Raw genomic sequence first — 20,962 nt, 5'->3', positions numbered from 1 at the left:
GTCGTCAGGGAATGCTCGACTCGTAGAAATCAATTTTAAAACAAATATAAGGGATGCGAATTCTGTGATGTTCGTTTAGATAGAAGGGAAAGAGCATTGCAATTATTAATGAGGTGTTTATAAATAAGCACTATACATAGTATAAATATCTATCATAATTTAATCATTTTTGATTGATACTTATACTATGTATAGTGCTTATTTATAAACACTTATTTATAATGTTGGCAGCTTTCTTTCTTCCTTTGCTCAATGAATTTCGTTGATCTCCGCGATAACAAATATTTTCGATTCGCAAGGCACTAAAAACGGAATCCGTCGATTCACGCCCTAAATCGTGACGAGGGTTGGGAGTATCAAAGGCGTGCGAAGTACCTTCGCGGAATAAGAGGATAATGCGAACTCGATTTGACGTCCTTGAATATTTAATATCTCGCGAAAACCTTCTCGCCGTGCGCGCGCTTTTTCACGACGCACGGGGGCCAGATATTCGATCCCATTGAAGTGGAACTAACGAAGGATCAGCTTGTGTCTGGAGTAACATCGAGGACGCATGACTGATCGTCCCCGATTGATCTCGTCGCCGCACGGCGGGGATCGTTTAATGCTGTTGGATTTTATGGTCTCGCGGCTCTCAAAGAATTGTAAAGCGGGGAAAGAAGATGTGGAAATAACGTAAAAATATTTTCACTGAAAATATGGCCCCGTACCGAGCGAGAGGTTTCATCCGAGCCCGATTATAGCCACCGTCGCGGTTAACATCTCGGTCGTGAACCCTTGAAACTTGACATTTAATCTTCCCCCGGGACAGAATTGAAACGTACGCGAACGAGGAGCATCCTTTCGCAGCGACTTGTTTCGAGACGAATCGGTTAAATCGTATTTGCTTAGACAACTACAGTCTACTCACAGTGTTACTAAAACAGTTTTTTACGTAAAATTGCCCTTGAATTCTGGTATCAGTAACAAATTAATCCTCAAAGGAAGGGTTAAACGAAAATCTTGGATAAAATTTCAGCCAATTCTAACTTTGTTTTAATTATATCAGAACTAGCTACTCTTTAGAGACGCTGTATATACACAAAATCCACAGTAGAACGACTTTAATCAAAATTTCTTGCGGTTCTTCAGATAAATGACTAGCTTGTGAAACGGGATTCACGAAATTGAGTAAGATCCTCCATTACCGCGAGAAAAGTTGAAGCAAGCAATCTGGAAACATCCTACCGGAATATTGACACGAAACGAACGATGGGTATTATTCCGTTGGAAATATGGTTTTCTTAACCGCGTTTCGAGCTTCTATAAATCAAACCTCGGCCGTTTAACACCGACTTAAGTTCGACGAAACTTATCGGGGGCCCAGCGTAATTACGTGTTTCCGTGTTGCGCGTCGGATCCATTCAGAACTCCCGCTATTCCATAAGTCAGCAGGCTCTATGGGAACTTGGTGAAATTTAGCCGGGCGATGCGACGCGGAGAAATTCACGAAAATCCGCCCCAACGCAACGGTCGCGTCACGAAACACTGCCCGGCGATGAATGCTGCTAGACAGTCGGGCGAATATAATAATACCTTCTTTCTTATTCAAGCCGATGCCTCCCTAAGAAGTTCTCAAGTTAGAATGCCCGTTTCTCTTCGATGTGTCATTCACGTAAACATGACAGGGCGTATTATGCACACTGCTAGGCGAACGTCATCGCCGGGTTGCGCCGCTTCCGCGCTTGAACGCGCCATTCAGACATTCGATTGCGTCGCCTAGCCGAAACGATTGCCGGCAGTTACGCGCTCGTCAAGTTCTCGTTCCCGTTCACGTTGTAATTTCCAACGAATGCTTCCCGCAATGCATTTTCTTTTTTTCTTTCTCGAACGAGCGCGGACGGGAACGCACTGAAACGCTAATTTCCGGTGTGCCGATTTTGAACACGGAGGTTTCGTATCAAACACCTGGGAATGCAATTTCTTCGCTTCACGTTTCCATTACTGCTATTGTTCTTCCGTGAAACCTACGGTCGTGTTCTAATCACTCAGTGAAGTGTACTTCGTTTCCGTTTTCCTATTTATCCATTGAAACAACTTTTATATTTCTCCAACCCCTAAAAATAGTTACCAGAGAAGAATCTTAATGTTATAAATTATATTAGACACTATTGATGCTTTCAAGATATTCTAAAATAGTATTTTATCCGTATTAAATATTGTTGTTAAATATTATTAGTGGAAATTAATATCGTATACTTTTGAACAATATTCTGTTCTCCGTTATTTCAGACTTTTTCCCTAGTTCCCTCCGCGGTCGAGGGGATAAAAGAAGACTTTTGACATATTCGCGGAAGCCTGCAGCGGTGACACCAGGAATGATAACCGAAAGTTACTCTGAATACCTTTAGAAAGACTTCCGCTGCGCTTTTTTCCATTTCTTGCCGCACTGGCTCTCAGCAGTGGCGCGATTTGCGCGAGCCTGACGGTGTCGTGCGGCGATAGCTTATATTTCGCGTTTTGTATTTTTGCCGCAGTGGGAACGAGCGGTTTACGGTTTTTCCAGCGATTTGCTAGTTTCTTCGAAAAAAGGCGAGGGGGTAGATGGCGCTTAGAACTCCAGACGAGAACGGATTGGCCCCTGTAAGAAACGACAAAGGGAGCGGGACCGCCGGCAGAGAGAAACTCATGCAATTCTAAACTATTTCAATGAAATGGGATAGCGACCGGTAGATTTGTTGGTCGCAGAAACCGGCTAGCACCTCGCCTGCACCGTGTGCACGCTAGACCGAGTTAAGGGAAGCCACGATTCTCCGTGGACTTTCGTTGGCTCACTTTTCCTTTGTTCTAAAATTCTTACGACTTCCCTTACGTCTTCTTAGCTGCCTCCTTCCCCCGTCGAGCGGGGGGAACAACAAAGGAAGTGGTCTGTATCACCATGGGGCGGTAATGGTGGCGTAGGTACAGCTGGGTAATACGAAATTGTCTTCTTCTTCTTTCGCGTTAGGCTAAGGGCATGGATGGGGACACTTTGTAGGTAGTGAAGCGGGCCCAGGATATGCCTCGCATTTCTTTCGCCAGTCGACTCCCTGCCTTCGCTCGGCTAACTTCGAGGGTTTTCGTATTAGCATATCGACTTATTCATACAATCCGCTTCGGGTTCGTGTTCCGCGGGACGAACATGCACGGCTCCACCTCGGGGCTATGCGGACCCGTCGATGATGATGCCGCCTGCCGTCGACGCGTTGATGGCGTGGCGTGCCGCACTTTTTGAGGGGCTTTGAACTTCGCCTTCGACCCTCCGGGGAATACGTTACGACGTGTTTCGATACATTGATTTCGTTAAACTCGAGTGCTGACTGCCGACTCCTCGAAACGGCTTCGATAATGCTGTAACGCCCTCGACGCCGAATATAGATTCAACGAGTCAGGGACCGTTCGCCTGAATTTTCGGCCGGTGAAAAATTTGTCGGACGAAACCGATCGTTTTGTTGATTCCAATTATGTGTGATGTAACTTGTGATGCTTTATTGAAAAAGAATTGCTAATGATGTTGAGGTGCAACTCGAATGAATTTGTGAAGGTAGTCTTGAAAGTTAATTAAGCATCCAAATTTTCAATATGATCATCTTCATTTTGTACTTTTACATTTCACATGTCTACAGTTGTTCAATAGTTTTTACGCTAACTTGTCAGCTTGATACATGTTCTGAGAGTGGAATAGTTCAGCTCGTGTAAGAAAATTTCGAGAATACTTTCATGAACTGGATTAAGCTATATGCATTTATATACTCTCAGTAGTTTTGTTTTATAAAATGTTGATATTGTAAATTTTCTGTTAACAGCCCTATACAACTTGTTTTGATAAGCTATTACGCATTACCAGTGATCGACGATTCATCACACTCCTATCCAATCCTCCTAAATTAGTGCTCAATAGATAAATCATATAAAAACAATTTTTTAGTGGGTCGTTCTGCACGAATTATGGCACCGTTCTGAATCTCCACTAGAGATATTTTAACGATTAAGCTCGGTACAGTTTCCACGAGATTAGAATTTTTTTCTATCTCTCTCCTCATTGTTTTTTTCTCGTCCCCATCCTCTCAGTTCGCAAAAATGTTGAGTCATTCGTTAATTTATCGTTTTACATAACCGACTCTTAAAGCTTACTACGTTCCACTTAAATTCCTAAGGATCTGATGTATGACAGGGTGTGCAAATTCAACTACACACCTCTTCCAATTACAGTGTTACCGATGTATAAGTCGATTCTAATTACTCCCGCGGAATATTCTTTCAGGCACAATTCTTTGTTGTCGAATAATTGTACGTTAATACTCGAAGCAATGAACATTGATATCGCGAACAATCTATCCTATACGATGCTTTGTTTAAATCAAATAATTAAATCAATAATTTTTTCATAGTTCCCATATCTGCTCTATTATTACATAAATCCAACTAAAACCAATTGCATACATTACGTACAAATTATATAATTTAAAACTAAATAAACAAATAAGATTCATCCAGCAAGTTAATCCCACAAGACCATCAAACTCCTCCTGAACCACCCTGAGAAAAGAAAACAGATGCGCGCGAGGGCGAGAGCAACTCGTCATCTGATGCAAAAGAGAGTCGGTAATAGACATCGGATAAAGGGGGTTTCCAGAGTAAGTCGGCAGGAGCAGGTCTCCATAATTCAAGGCATTGTTGCAAAAGTACCGCGGCGTCGAAGTTCGAGCATCCGTTCCCGTATTGGCCTCGCGCGCGCACTGTTGGAAAATTTTTCATACGAGCCATAAAAACGCTGCCCCCGGGGGACCTGGCGAGGGTTAAGAGAAAAATACCAGGGGTGACTGCGTTCCTAGGCCGTTCCGTTCGTCCGGGGCAATAGTCGACGAGCGACTCGGGATTGGGAGGGAACTGGCGTGGATCATAGAGTCGCGGAGCACGAGTCGGCCGAGGTTGGCCGAGCGCCGCCGAGCGTGGCCGAAGCACGGTGAACGCGGCAACGCATGATGGAGACTACAGTCGTGCCGCGGCCTCCATAGAAGGAGGTTTGTACAGCCTGTGTCGCTCGCAGCAACAGTAACCGTCGCGAGTCGAAGCGTCGTGGCGACGCGTGTGTTGTACTCCGTGACGAGTCGACGCCGGTCGATCCATTGTTTGCAATGCTGCGGTAGGTTCGCGTCAGGAGAACGTCTCGGACGCCGTGAATCGCTGGAAACGAAACCGATCCGCGCGTCGTGCACACGGAGTCCGTGGGCCGTGCAACAGATGCTTTGTCGCGCGACGCGACGCGTTCTCTGTTCCCGGCTCTGGCTTGCCCACGATTTCCTGTGGCCATTCGCTGGTCTCGCGTCGGTTCAACGATCGGTGCATGTCGCACGTAATCCGTGACGGTGACGTAATATGACGCGGAACGAAAGTGTACCACGCGCGTCAGTGACATAGAGCCTCTGCTGCAAAGGGGATCATCGTTGAATATTTGAAGCGTGCACCGTGGATCGGAGCCTTGAACAGCGGGTAGTGTTCTCGTTCCTCGTAGTCAGCCACGAAACTCGGAGGAAGATATACATAACCCCTTTTGTACAGCGTGACACAGCGATTGGTTCCTCGTGTGCGAACGTGGTGAGAAAGGAAGAAAGTGAGGAGGATCAATGGTGGGGGGATTGTGTTTGCCGACGTCGTTCAGCCCTGTATCCGGTCCTCGCTCGTAGACCCTGCCTAGCTGGCTGGCAGGCCGTCTCTTTTTCTACCTGCGTGGACTGTGAGGACACCGGTCGTGTACTTGGTCCCGCGGCCAGGAAAGAGGGACGAAAGGAAGAATTCCTTTGTCCTCGAAAGGCACGGCCAGCGAACGTAGTAGACGGGAGAAGAGCAGCGAATCAGTTGGGAGGTGGAGAAGGAAGCGCCGGAGCACGCGGTCGAGTTTCTACCTTGTCGGTGGTTCTCTGTTGCGTGTACCTGCCGGAGCGAGCGAGACGGATACCAGTGGATCAGCCGTGTGAGAAACGAAGAGGAGGATAGGCTCGTACCATCGCATCAGTGAACGTCCGTCAGCGCGTTGCCAACGGCAAAGGGCAACAACCACGCCGTGAACACAGAGCAGTGGCGAGCTGCTGTTAAGCCAAGGCCAGGTCGAGCGTCACTGGCCACGTTTCACACCGGTACCAAAACAACCTCAGCTGCTGCTTCTCCCTCCCTCCCTCTCTCTCTCTCTCTCTCGCTCGCTCGCTCGCGGTTCGTTCTACATTGCCGAATTTGCGAACGGTTCGACCTTTACGCGACATGCTGAGTGATTAGCGACGATCGACTGATCCATCCACCGGACAACGATTGTCCAGTTCGAGTTTGTGGAGTATACGAGTTTCGAGTGTGTTGTTTACCACTAGTGAATCTTGGGTACTCGTGAGACGAGAATGCAGCGACGGGGATTACCGGACACGATGCTGTTACTGGTCCGAGCAGCTGTCCTCGCAGCTGTCTTCGGACAGTTCTTGGGACCCAGTCTGGCCAACAGACCAGCCGGCGCGCATCCTGGCCACGCTTACTTCGAGCAACCGTGCTGCGGGCGGTCTCATCTCAGGCATCACAAAGGTTCGAATTCTATTGCGTTTCTTATCGTAGAGGCAGAAATGTCGACTCTTGTGTGCTGTAGATAAACGAGGGGAGAGTCGTTCTTCGAGGAAATAATTGTTTGTTTACGTTTCGCGATAGATCCTCTCCGTCGGTCGAACCGAGATCGGTGAGCTCTGTTCGAAGAATACTGGTGAATTTTATTTTTAGAGATTTCATTTGAGGTTGGAAGAGTTTCTCGTTATTTCGGAGCTTGGATTCTAGGAAGCTGGCGAAAAAGTTGTTGAAAAGACATTAATGTGGGCTCAGAAATGAATTTTTATGTTCGTACAATGTATTATATTGTGGTATAGTTGGTTTATATATTTGCTCGAACCAAAGTTTGTTTGGTCCTAAGAAATGTAAATTAGAAGGGTAATCTCTGTGATAAATGTTAACTTTTTAATTTCCGTTCTTGAAGTTTTTTTTAGTGTTGAGGGATCTTTATAATTGTTAGGTTTGTTATTCAGTGTGTTAATTTATTGTCTTTGGATAATGTGGAACTAACGAGAAATGTATTGGATGTGCTTCACGCTACTCCATTTCGAAAGCTGCTCAAATCCCTTAAACCTTGCGCCAGTTATGATTCATCCGAGAGACTTTCCTTTATATTGAGAAATTCTGATCGTAGACAGGTTTACGGTGAATTGAATGGTAGAAACGAAACACGTGAAATTAAGATTTTTAATTCATAATTATTAGAATTTCTTTGAAACATAATGTTCAGGTGACTACGATGAGTTACCTAATGGAATTCTAAATTCCATCAATTATATAAATCTTGATTTATTTTCAACTAGTATGCGTCGTCGTGGTCATTAATCTTGATTGACCTTTCGTTTCGCTATCTACTTCCTTCACTGAAATCACTGCTTTCACACTTCTTAAATCATTTCGTAGTACTACGTGCTCATTAATCATACCATTATTCTGCGTATAATAAATTGCAAGTGTAAGTGGCGAGATCTGCATTTTATAACGATGGAAATAATTTTAATAATTATTCACCAATGAAAAAAGCTCTGTACCCTAGAATTAAATTATATATGATCAGTATCAGTTGCAACGTATAATTATCTTACCTTCATTAGAAATGTACAGGTAGTTAATTAAAATCCATCGCGTGTCTTTTTCAAATAGAAAGACACGATTCCATAAAGTTCCACGTAGTTCGTATACTTCAAAGTAATAAATACTACACAATTATTCAAACATGTACTGGGACAATACAATCTACGAATTGTACAACGTACAATTTACAAAACTACACAATTTATTTCCGTTGATTACGTGTACACAAAACGAAACTCACCAATTTCGAAAAACCGTCGCTTTCCGCGTTGTCCTGAAACTCCCAACGCTGTTCGCCAGGCCAGCTTCAGAATTCATCAGGAAAGTACACAGTTTGTTAACCTTGTCGCGAATCCAGTCTCGTTTCCCTCAATCACGATTTCCAAGAGCCACCGTATCCATAAATTCGAGTCTCATTATGATCCGCGAAAGAAATGTAAATCGCGATGAACGCACAGTGAAACGCTATTACCAGGAATTCACCAGGGGCCGCGATGCATTTTTCATTAATTACCCGGCAATAACGATTCTACGCCGCGCTCCGTATTGCGTAACAAGAAACAATGTCTCGTTAATGCCACGTAAATATCCTTCCATTAATTAATACTGCGAGTTATACCGGCGTTCTAAATAGCGACAGGGGAGGGGGTGGGGGCGGCGCTCGTGCAACAATACGCCCCGCACGCCGTATAAATCGCGAACTTTCAAACATTCCGCGTCGTCCGGCGCCACCCTTGCTCCGCCGCGCTCCGGTGAGAGCTCGTAGACACCCTCCGCCACGGCCGGATAAAGGTTAACGAAGTCTCCGGTGGTTTACCGGCGGAATTTTCGGTGTACGCGTGAGAAAAAACAGTTTTCGCCACTGGTATACAGCCTGAGGGGCGGGATTAAAAAGGGGCCGCGGGTTTTTCCTTGCCTTGCGTTCGACCAGTGGGAGGGAGGAGGGTGAATAGCGGCGGAGATACTGACCAACCCCGCGCGTTCCTTTATTTTTCTCGTTTTTTTCACGGTAAATCATTTAGGACGACGCGAGCTACGGAAGGGACGTAAAAACGACGCGGCCATAGTACCGAAAAGCCCGTTAGTATACATCACCAATATTATCTCGGGGAGGGCCCTGCTGCCACACGATATTTTCGGGGCTTAGAACGCCGGGACTGACTTCATTATGTACTGGTGGGGGAGAGAAAGAGCGAGAGAGAGAATGATAGAGGGGGGAGGGACAGATAGGGAGAAAGGAAGAGAACCGTCGAATGGAATGTGGAATGGTTGGTTGGTCGAGCAGCCGGCTGGCTGGATGGTTGCGCGGCTACCTCTCTGCCAGCCAGCCAACCAACCAGCCAGGCCTATGTGTGCAAGTTGAGTGTGGAAAGTGCGTGTTTAGAGTCGCATATGTTTCGCTGGGGCACGCCGAAAACTATGGGCAACAGCGCGCGGTGGCTGGGTTCCGGGGGTTGGCGCTGATGGTGGCGTCGGTGGTGGTTGGTGGTGCACGCGAACGTCTACCGGTGACGTTAAAAACACGTTCTTGCGTGGAAAGCGACGCTCGTGTGTCGGCTCTCCTTTTTTCTTTTTTGTTTTGTTTCGTTTGACTTTTCGCGAGAAATTTTTCCGCAACCGGCGCTGCATACGGAATCGTCGCTTTATTTATTTATTCTTTTTTTTTTGTTCGCTCCTGTTTTATTGTTTCATACCACGCTGGCTCTCCTCTTTTCGACTCCGTGCGAACGTAATTTTAATTGCTCGGTTGTCCGCCTTGTTATGCGAATTTGTTCGCCACCTCTTTTTCTTCCCGTCTCGTTCGAAATTACCGCCGGCAGTTTTCGTCCCTACCGAGTCACCCCTTCTGCCGACCATTTCTCGCTGCTCTCATCCCCTTCGAACGAAAATTCTGCAGTAACTCTTCCCTTCGACTGGGCCCCGTGGCCATCGACTATTCGTTTCACGACCGAGGGTTTGTTTCATCAACGCCCGGAGGAAATGGACGTCAGGGCTCCCGTAACGATGATGCTGAATCTTGGTTTCGTTTGCCTCTCGGATGAATGGCCGGGGCCGGTTACAGTCGCGGAGACCGGGCTTGTATTCCGAGTGTGACGTTACATCCCGCGCGGCTGCTAAGCGACGCGACCGGCTATATGTAAATACCGTGGAAGCGTATTGCACACGCGTTATTGAAATCCAACCGCGCGCGATAAGGGACCGTTCCTGAGTGATTTTCGTTGCGGAATCGATTGCGATAATACACCAGACGATTTCGTTGACGCGCTTTGTGCCTCACGCTGTGGATTAACCCTTTGCCCGATTATATTGGAGATGAAATCAGGATTTTGCATTGAATATAACTGATCTGAATGTTTTTTTAGATTGCACTGACCGTTTGAGTCTCGCGGGATTTTGCAAAAACCGCCAAAAAAGTGCCAAGTAGCGCGATCGCGCTTCTATCGTTTCAATTCAAAAACTCGATGATGCTTATTTATCTTCACATAAAAAAATTCTAAATAGTTCATTTTTTCATTTACAAGCAGGTAATAACAAAAATGAAAATAATTAGAAGGAAAATGAATAAGTAAACTTAATTTAATTCTATGAACCGATAGGCTGGCACTTTTAGGCAGTGTAACGCAGAAGCGCGGTCGCGCTGCTTGGCACTTAAACGGTTAAATTGCAAGGAAATAGAATATTGAAAGTTTCTTGTAAATGTACGTCAGTGAGCATGCAATTCTTTTTTCGATCAAGAAGCTACTAACTTTTGCAAATTTAGTCATAAAATAAATTGTAGAACAACGAGTAAATAGTTCGGTACGCAACTCATTTTCAGTTATTTGGTTTGATGTGATTTAATGAGAGTATTTGGAAATATGGAATATATTTCCTTACATTTACATAGCTATAAATGAAGAAGGAATTATATAATATTTTATTTAAATGATAGCTTATTCATTTTCAAAATAAAAATATGAACTTATTCCTCCATACATCCCTTATTCCTCTGGTCCTCCGCTCATCAAATAGTAAACAGTATGTTAATTTAAGCCGCACTTGTAGCCACAGTTACGGACCATGATACAGTCATGAATCGTAAAGCTCTGATATCGAATATCTGACATCTAATGGAACGGATATTAATTTCGACCAACTTCTCTAACTGATCCATCAAGTCAATTAGCATGCATATTCAATATGCTTAACACTATTCGTTTAAGTATTATTTTACATCCTCGCAGTTGATTGCCATATTTTATGCTTTATTGAACAAAAATGATTACTGGAATTTTTGTTTTATTCGTATCGGACATAAAAAATATTAATTTTACCCAAAGAAATTGAGAAACTAAAAGAAGAAGTTCGACATTATTTTTCCGACGATGTTAATTGGTTCATTTTATAATACGATATTTTGTAAGGTCAAACAATACAGTTCGTACATGTTTCTTCTCCAATGTTGATTCATTTACACTTAAAAATATAAGGTAGTCATTCTTAATTAACCAATAGTCATTCGGTCAATCCTACTTGGTAAACCGGCGATCCTCGAAAATGTTCGTAATCTGTAGCTGTTCCATTTAACGAACCGCAAACTTTCCCCGTCTTCGAAATTTTTATAAAAGAAAACTGACCTCGAGTTCGATAATCGTTTCACGCAAGAAGGTCCACAGAGCGGTCTCCTCTGGTTTTCGCTCGTTCTTCTGTTCCCCTTCTATCTACTCTCGCGCAAGATTTGCCCCAGCTGCTGAATTACCCCACGTAAATCCTTAATTCGACCGTAAACTCGAGGAGCTCACCAAGATACTTTCTTTACTCTGCCTAGGAAGTCTACGAATGATGTTTGCGTAAGTAGCCAGGTGAAAAGACAGAGAGATGGAGAGATGGAGAGAGGGAAAGGTAGAAAGGGACAGAAAAAGGGGTGGTGCAAATGGATAAAGGGTAGGGGAACGTTAGGGAAGCGAAAACCGACAGTTTCGACGAGCTTCCTTCCCTTTGGTCGCCAAACGTCCGAAAGATTCTCAAGATTAAAAGCTAGCACACCATCCATACTTCTCTTACTTTCCCTCTCTCTTCCTCTTTCTCCCTCCGTCCGACAACCCTCTCGAACGCTCGCTGCGAAGACCGACTGGCTAATGAAAGATGATAGCGGAGACTCATCCGCCATGCGGTATTCGAAGCCGTGCATTCCTGCGGCAAAGACCGATCCCCATGAATGCCGAGACATTGACTTTGCTGGACGAGTTTACGAACTTGGGACCTTGGCTCTCCTCGAGTAGGCGCCTTTGGACGCTGGCTGAGCCGCGGTCGAATTATCCCCTTTGAAGCCCTCTCGGTACCTCTTCGAAGATATCTTCCGTGAAAGAGTTACTCACGGCTCGACTCGCCACGCATTCATCCCCGGAAATCATTCGACAACTTTTCTTAATAATGTAGTTCGAAGATTCTCCATGACTGGAACGGGGTATTGCAGTCAGGGATTTGTAAGTTAAGTAGATGGGGCTTGGAATACAGATGTGATTTTTTGCTGATTGGGAAATGTACACTTTAACATGTGTTTTGAAGTTTTATTATTAGTCGTGTCCTTTGTTATTTGCATTTATTGTTCAGGGAGTTACGAGTGTGAACTTACTTTTATATTTTAATAATAATGAAAATCAGGGTGTATACTATCAAATCTACGAAAATTATTTTAAAAACATATTAATGATGAAATGTTTGGTATAGCTCAATCTGTAAGGTATCACTTCAGAATTCACTTTTGTGAAAGGAGAATGCAAAACTACATTCGTGACTACAAAATAAAAGTTGTGAAATCAAAGAAATTGTATAAGCAAAGAGTTAACGTCACTTAAGGTCAGGTTGATATACTTCTCAATAATTTTCTGCCAGCTTGTAATTCCGTGCTATATCGGATGAAGTTAGTTTAGGTAAATATAGCATTCGCTGTGCGAGCATAGCCCTATACAAGCAATTTTGTAGCTAACAATAGTCGCTGGATGGATCGAAGTGCGTCTTTCTGTCGGTCGCGTGCCACGTCGGCTTTGAGTTTTTGCATCGAAAGTTTTTCCCTCTCGAATGTCCTCGAGGCTAGTGTTGAAAGGGTTAACCGATGGAAAAAGCTTGCGAGCTACAAGAACTGCGGAAAGATGGGGGAAAAGAGGAAGTCTGATGGGAGGGGAATGAGGGGCGGACTGTTTGGAACTCATAGATTCTAAGGGAAAGTAGTAAGTCTGTTTTAAGATGGCGACGCCAGTCTGCTGAGATTATTGTGTCGATGCGGGAGCAACAACGCGATAAAACTTCGGAATTAATAGTCACTTAATTCGCAGTGTTGTCGAGAGGCACAACTTTCCGGTAAACAGACTTCCGAGGGGAACTTTTCTTCCGAGATTTTTGCGGGACGCTTTATCAGGTTCCGCTTGTGAATTATTTTTCTTTCGCGAGTCGTTTTGATTTAGAACGAGAAGTGACTTTAATTGCTGATCGGAAAAGTTAGTTCTATTTGTTTCTATTATAGGACAAATATCAAAATTTTCACTGTATTTTGCAATAACATAGTCACTCGTTGTATCCATAGTTAAAAGAAAATCGGATGCTTGATTAAAATCCAGCAGTGAATTCCATTAGATAATTCCGTATCTGGCTGCACTTTGAATTATAAAGCAATGAGAAGTATGAAGCATAGAAATATGATATGGTATAGTAAGTTTCAAAATGATATTATTATCCAGATCTGAAAGATCGTACAAATGTAACGTAATAATTTTTGTGTAGCAAACTTAGGATTTGTTGGATACTTGAATTATATTTCTTAAAAAGCCAGCGTCTTATTACTGTGCCTGAGCACGGTTAGTCCTATAAGAGGCATTCGTACATCGTAGAATCTTCTCAGCGCTACATAAACTCAAAAATCGCGCCAGCATTGTCAATAAAAGAAAAGTTCTTAATAAAAAGCAAATCATCATTACACAGAAGAAATATTCAATTCCATACTTTAATACGAAAATTAATGTTATTGGAAGACAACCGCGTGAACACTTTTCCATACAGCATACCTACTCCCTGAGCTAAAAAAAAGGTGCATTTCACAGGTAGGAAAAAAGTCACGAGACAACTTCATGTTATGAGGGTACATCTTTTTTCCCGCGGGAGTATACATCGTGATTCTTGTCGTTTAAAAGACTAGCTGTTGTTCGCCCGAAAGGCAGATATCTTTGTGGCACTGTGTACAACTTATACAACGACAGGCAGAAAGGAGCAGGGCTTTATTTGCATTAGCTTGCATCGTGTCTTTATTTAAAGCGAAATCCGCTCGCGATGTAAACTTGCCCCGGTGGCGCAGGAAACAAAAACTCTGGAATATCGAAAGCTCGAAGGATGGAAGCGGACGCACGGAGGCAACAGCGCGCGGGACTTGTCGGATATTCCACCGACAAGATTACAGTCACCCTCGAGAGAGTCTTCCTTTTCTTTTCTGTTCCTCCCCCTATCCTTCCGGTCCCTCCACCTCATGGCTTACACTCATCCCTTTTCTTTATACCGCTGGAAAACACTTTGTAATCGGCGTGTAAACGTGCGAAAGTGGCCGACGAGAAGAAACGAGAGGATCGTGCACGATGGGTGTTTCTGGCCGACGATGAAAAGGATAATGAGGATATAATGTGCGGCGCGTTGCCCCGGATGTTTAGGCGAAACGCGCGTTATCGCCTGCCGTTGGTTGAATTTTCTGCATAATGGGCCTACGAAACCGAGGTGCAGCATCGGGTTGCGTTATCGCAGTGAAACAGTGAAGATCTTTTGCAAAGAAGGGTTGAACAGAATTTTAATCAAAGGGTACAGTCGAATAAGAAGGCCAAGTCCCATCGAACCAAATTAAATCTACTATGAACCGTTCGGTAATTTGCCAAGGGAAAACGTTTTGCTCCAAATTTCAACCCTCTACTTTTGTTCTGCAGAGAAAATTAGGTGTGCAGGGGGAGTTCGGATTATATGGTTTCCTCTCATTTTCTTTAAGGAATTTGTAATTTGTTTTAGATATTTGATTAAGGTGCATCATGACTTTTAATTCATTTTGTGTTGGAAGTAAATTGGAGAATAATGTTGATCAGTTTATTTTTTGTAAAATCGTGAATACTTATTTATATGTAAATCGATGGTTTCATTTTCATAAATATTCGCAGTACGTGAATGTTACATATAAAAGTATATCATACGGAACCTTATTGGTATCTAAATTGTGATCGTGGAGAGTGGAATATTTATCGAGAACATTTTCATTACGAGTATCAGTGGATTTTTCGAATATTGACTTGAAAACGAGAGCTTTTAATGACTGCGACTTTCCAGGCTGTTTAGCGTGACCCGCTGACTCCAAATACCGCGCAGTCGGTTCCTGAATAATAAAATGTTATTTTCTCTTTTTGTCGTTGGCTTGTCGATCAAACAAACGAAACTGGGTTAATTTTTCCATTCGTACGATGGTTTCGACGTTCAACGATTAAAGCGCTTTAATCAATAGTTAATCAAACCTCTTTCACTTTGTCCGCTTTCAATACTGTGGATAGAGCTGAATTTTGATTGTATATTGAGATTTTTTAAATTTTCGCATCGAACGATTTCTCTTCCCATTTGTACACATCAATTTCATAACATCTAATAACGTTTAAAACGGCTTTCTTTTGACCTAGTTTTTACGATATTTTTATTTTGCATTTTTAAGCGTCTAGTTTCTATCTATTTAATCTAAAAATAAAATAAGATTACCTTTTCCACTTTTTCATTCTCAAAAATCTTAACTAATGAAATTACTTCAACCACTTGAACAAAAATACCTGTAGATTACTTTGGTTATACTTGAAAAAACGATCTTTAATACACAATAACAACATTACAAGCAATCGAAATAAATTTCCCTCGCTGATGACTGGTACTAGCAACCTTAGTACTTACCGATATTAAAACCAATTTTCGATCATTTATAATCATTGTTTACCACAAAAATTGTTTAATTTTTTAATTATGTAGTATGCTAAATAACGTTCTCTACATTTTGCGATTAATATCCTTCAGTAATAAGTTAGTTACCGATTTTTGTCGTACAAACTTTTGCGATAACTTTTATTCATTCCTGGATTTTGGGGTTGAGGTGGTATGCGGAACTTTTCTATTCGCCGCGGCCTCCGCCATATTCCGTGTCCTCTTATCGTGAAACAGTGTTAACGCGAAACTGTGTACAGTTTCATCCCCCAAGGCATCGGTCGGGCGACGTCAACGCCGAGGCCGCGAAACTGCGCAACTTTGCCGCGCCGGCTAAAATAATAACGCCAGCCCCGCGTTATTTTCTTCCTCGCGAAAAATCTCTTGCCTTAAGTCTCAGGTTTATGGCGGTCGTTGGCCGCGTCGCGTTGTAAACTAGCCGGTATTACATTCTCGCGCCTTACGGTTCGAGTGTGCTTTAACTGCGCCCGATGCTCCGACACCGTCGTGGCTTAACGAGATTCCCGCGCGGCAGACGAGCGGGTTCTCAACGCCCCGTTCGAGAACACGCAGACAGGCGATATCCGACTGGCTTCCGCGAAATTCTCTCTGATAAATCGGCGAAAAACTGCGGTGAATGCGACCGATTCAATCTCATGTATGATTTATTATCACCTTATAGTTTGCGCTGCAATAAATTCACTGTGCGGTTATAGACGATAGATAACCACGATTAATTACAACGCCAGACATTAAATATCCGTCGACTACCTGGAACATTAGAAAGCGAAGCATTTGGCTTTTAACTGCAAGTTTTATTTTTTCATTATGAACTTACGAGATAAACCCTGTTGTAAATGTTGTTGCATCGATGGTAATATAATGTCTGTTGAGATTACTATTACTTCAGAAAATAATCTAAAAGTTGGTCAAAGAATATGTCTTCTCTATAGCCATTAATGAAATATAAATATTTCAAACGCAACAGCTCAATCGAAGATAGACATGAAAATTATGATGCAGCAGATTTCTATTTGTTATCTCTGACACAGCAGTATTTGATTAGCCGCCACCGGCAACCAAGAAACATTCAATTCGCGTTCATCATGAACGGACTGAACCCCATTAATATCCAAATGCCTCCGAGCCTCCAGTCGATCACTCGTCGCGCACCTGTCTACGAACAACCCTCGACGTATCTTTTCACGCGTTCGGAATTTATCTCGCGTCCGCTCACCCTACGCTCTCGATATCAGTTCGTCGCAGGAATCTTAGATCTCGCTGTGCTCAAGTCGGCGTTAATACAAGAGAGAGGTAAAATTGAATCTTGCTTTATCTCGGCCGGCGATATTGGAAAGAAGGAGGATGTCTCTTGGAAAGAGGATCAGAGGCGCAACCCTCGCAAGCGCGTCGTCGTCGCCGCTCGACTGAATAAATTGTTACAACCGCTATCAACAGCGCCGCTATACGAGCAGGTTCTCACCCCTCGTGCTTGCCATTCTATCCTGCCTCTAGCATTCTTTGATCGACACGTACAATTTCCTACACTCTCTCCCATCCATTTCGCTTCCGAATGCCACTAAAATTTTGGTTTCCATTGTGGCCCTCATTGCGGTTTCTGCTTCACTTCCCTTCTGTTTGCAATGCGTTACACTCTGTGAAGACGTTAGGGGTGTTCTTCTAAGATGTGATATTATCTCGGGACTCTTGGGTATACGAACATGAATTCAGTGACTCTGAAAATAACCTTTTATTAATCCGATTAAGTTGTTGTCGTTCTCTAGTATACGATTCAATTCTCTCGTACTTTATCAAGTGAAATTTGTTTAGTTTAGCATTCTGATGCAAAACGAAGCTATTACAGATAATATCTAAACTTAGATGACCAAGGAAAGTGTGTGTAATATTTTCTTATACCACGACACATGAACCGAAATCAACCAAAATTGTTGAACCTAAAACCTCTAAATTTATTATTATTGAAAGTGACTAAGTTCCATTAAAATTTTCAAACAGTCAGAAATCCATTAATAAGCTTCCATTAGGTAATGCATTAAATCAGCAGAAGACGCATCCGACGACGGTCTCTTATCAGAAAAATTCTAGCACACGCGGCCAGGCACGCGTATAAATTAACCTCACGTAATGAAAACCGCGGTGGCGTTCCTGTTGGACCGTCGCGTCTCGTCGTCGGCGGGCTTCCGTTCCGCGTATATATACGGGCGGCCGTGATTGCGTCAAGCCTGTGGTTCGGCGAGTCACGGGGACCTAATTACACTAACGACCGGCAATAAAAAGCAGCGTCGCGACGCGGCGACGTCGCGGAATTCGCACGCAATTACCGTCAGATCTCTGAGGGTCAGGTGTCGCACGGTCTCACGCTTTCCGAGCCACTCGAGTGACTTTCGCGCAGACAGAGAAGGTCCTCCAGCCGACCCTCCCTCGTTCGGGCGACGAACGATTCACCGATTCGCGTATTAAATCCGCGTAAAAGTAGTCGCGTGCGTGTTTATCCGGGGAATTGCGTGCGCTCGCCCGTGGAGGATTCCCTTCCTCGTTATGCGCAGCCGGACGTGCGCTCGGTTGGAATTGCGACGGCTAGGACTGCCAGTTACCGGTTGTCAGGAAAGAGCGATCGTGGTTATTTAAGCCCGAGAAGATATGCTTGGAATGAAATGTTCTTTCCGTTTGTTCGATGCTCTTTCCCGCGCGCCTTTCACCTTACCCTGTGTTTGATTCTCCGTTTGAGGAAAGGCAAGACTACCTTTGGTTAATTTGCTGAATTATTCTGTTAACCCCCTGCCGTATAATGACGAGTAAGACTCGCAGTGAAGATTTTTAATTCAGTTTATTGAAATTCAATGTTATTCATTGTATACAAGTGAAAGTTAGAAATTATTTTCCTATTATCAATATTTTACTTTCAAAGCAAGTGCATGCTTGCAATAAATGGGAGATTTCTTTGCGTTCTCTCCAATTTGTTAATAATAAAATGTATTCAACGAGGGAAGTGCTGAAGAAAATCTTACTGCAAGGGGTTAACACGATTGAATATAAAGTGCAGAGTTTGAAGTTTAGTTTACGCAGAAGCTTTTGGTGAAGTTAATTGTTTAATTGCAAAGATAAAAAGAAAATTTGCGGTTTTTTTTTAGAAGACATGGTTATATGCCTCTTATTTAAAAAATGTTAATGTAGTGGTTGAATTGATAATAGACCAATATTAATAATTCTCAAATGATTCATCCAATAGACTATACTTTATATTTTCGTACTGATCATCATGAACCTCTAGTTACTATAACAGTGTAATCATACTGGTAATTATATATCTGTTTTGATTACTGTTGAATTTCATAGTAAAGATCACATGTGTCTTGTTTGCCTAAGGCCCTTTAAGAGCATAAAGACCATGATCCGATCATTTTTCTGTTATACGCGTCTTCAAGAACACAGAGGGATATAATTCCGGTTTATTGCACCGGTAATTGAAACTCGATACAACGGAACGGCTTTCGGGTTTATTATTACTTCAAAACGCGCGGAGAAATGAAGTCGTTGAAAAGCCAGTCCTCTCGCTTCTTAAACACGAACGGTCGTTTCTGGTAGGTTAATTACTTGGCAACCTCGGTTCCAGGTACGTCCTTCCTTGCGTGTGCATTCAGCGGGTCGACCCTCGTGTTTCGCGTATTCTGGTTGCGCTCGCACGTCATGCCGGCACACCGTGAAATTCATCATCGAATCAAGACATTTTTACTCCGCGGTAACAACGACGCGTCTTTCATCGATTAATTCGGTTAACTCGGTTGGTTTGCATGCGCAGACGTTGAATATTAATACATTGTGGGTGAACGGACTCGAGTGTCAGAATTTACAAACGGCAACACAATACCCACGGAAATTGATAGTTCACTTAACAGTTGCCGTTGCCGAGGAACTTTTCAATCCTTAAGCGGATTCAATAAATCAAATGTCTGTCGGAAAAGTGGGACGCACTTCAAAGCGAGGTTTCAGGGAATTGACAAAGTTGACCAACAAAGTAATATTCCGTTACAGATTGACATCTTCCAGCTCGATACGCTTAGATAAAATCGATCGTGTAAACCGACAAAGCCTTCGATTCGATACCTAGATGAAGAACACTGAAACGTATCTTTCCTTTAAAAGATCATACACGAATCTCTAAAATTTACACTGCACTGATTGCAATATCGTTATCTAATAAACTACATACCCACAGTAATTCGTTGGCGACGAAACTAACAAACCTTACAGCGATTTCAGTCTAAACGATGAAAAAGGAATTTCTCGTATTTCTCGAAACGAGCACCGACTATTAGGAGGGTGGAACGATTGGTTCTGCCCGGCATATACGTCGTAGCTCCGTGTTGAAGGCGAAGGTTCACGGGAAATGCGCGTGCGATAGGGGGCGGTGAAAATCGTGGCAACAAAGAGCAATTGGAGACTGGCCTCGCCTGGAAACCGCGGCGTATCGGCCGGGCTTGAAAGAAGTATTATAACGGTTGCCACGGGGGTTAATAGTCGACAGGGCCAGTTAATGCCTCGTAATGGTTGAACGAAAGGGGCCGCGCGATCGCCCCTCGTAACGACCTGTACCGGCGTAACACGACCGCACGGCCCCATCAAATCTGATACCCGGTGTGTACCGGCGTACCAGAAGCATGTTGTCGCGAAGCGAGGCCCCTGGAACCCTGCTCTGGCCACTCATAAAAAATGTGTACTACATTCGGGAATCAGCGGGCTTCGGTGCGAAACTTTACGGGTATCAGCGTGTCCCGGGCCGGGGCCGTGTTCGAGTGGATGACAGGCCGGCATCGACAATTTGTATCGTCCACTAATAACGATGAGGCGAAGGTGTTAACTGAAATGAGAACCGCAGCGGGGGATCCAGCGCGCTCCCTTCTGGGTAACGATTACAAGGTGAAAATCGTGCGGACGCGCAGACTCATGCGAAGACTTAAAAGATCAAGTACTGCGGGCCTGCTAGATTAGTTTCGACGATGTAACGCGGCCACCTTTTACGAGGGAACATGCCCGATACGTGTTCACGACAATTTCTGTCACTTCGGCAGAATATTGATCTTAGTAGAGCATTAGACACCGATTATTTGGTATCCATCGTTATTTGCACAGAAAGAATGAAAAATGATAGTGATCTTGTCAATGAATTATATTGTAGCATTTAATTGAAAGCTTTTGGAGATCATTTGTTAGAATACAGTGTCTGGTGGAAAATCCATTCGAAAATTTTGGAAAGCGTATAGTAACTTAGAAGCTTTCGTCCACGCTGTTACTGTTGTTTCGCCCA

At 43.6% G+C, this 20,962-nt stretch overlaps 1 protein-coding gene across 4 annotated transcripts in view; it reads left to right on the top strand.

Annotated features, from left to right (window-relative positions):
- The window catches only part of Sema2a (Semaphorin 2a), a 617,363-nt gene that overhangs the window by 357,508 nt on the left and 238,893 nt on the right, over positions 1 to 20,962 (top strand). Inside the window, exon 1 of one of the 4 annotated variants that reach the window (XM_031982853.2) lies at positions 4,959 to 6,585. The exons of the other annotated variants lie outside the window; for them this stretch is intronic. Within the exon in view, the coding sequence (XP_031838713.1) occupies positions 6,408 to 6,585 (178 nt within the window). The 5' untranslated portion in view covers positions 4,959 to 6,407. Of the gene's footprint in view, positions 1 to 4,958; positions 6,586 to 20,962 lie in introns of those variants that run through there. 4 annotated transcript variants of the gene reach the window in all.

This window comes from Nomia melanderi, chromosome 10 (genome assembly GCF_051020985.1).
Source record: "Nomia melanderi isolate GNS246 chromosome 10, iyNomMela1, whole genome shotgun sequence".
NCBI classification, from domain to species: domain Eukaryota; kingdom Metazoa; phylum Arthropoda; class Insecta; order Hymenoptera; family Halictidae; genus Nomia; species Nomia melanderi.
This window is presented reverse-complemented; position numbering and strand designations above follow the sequence as displayed.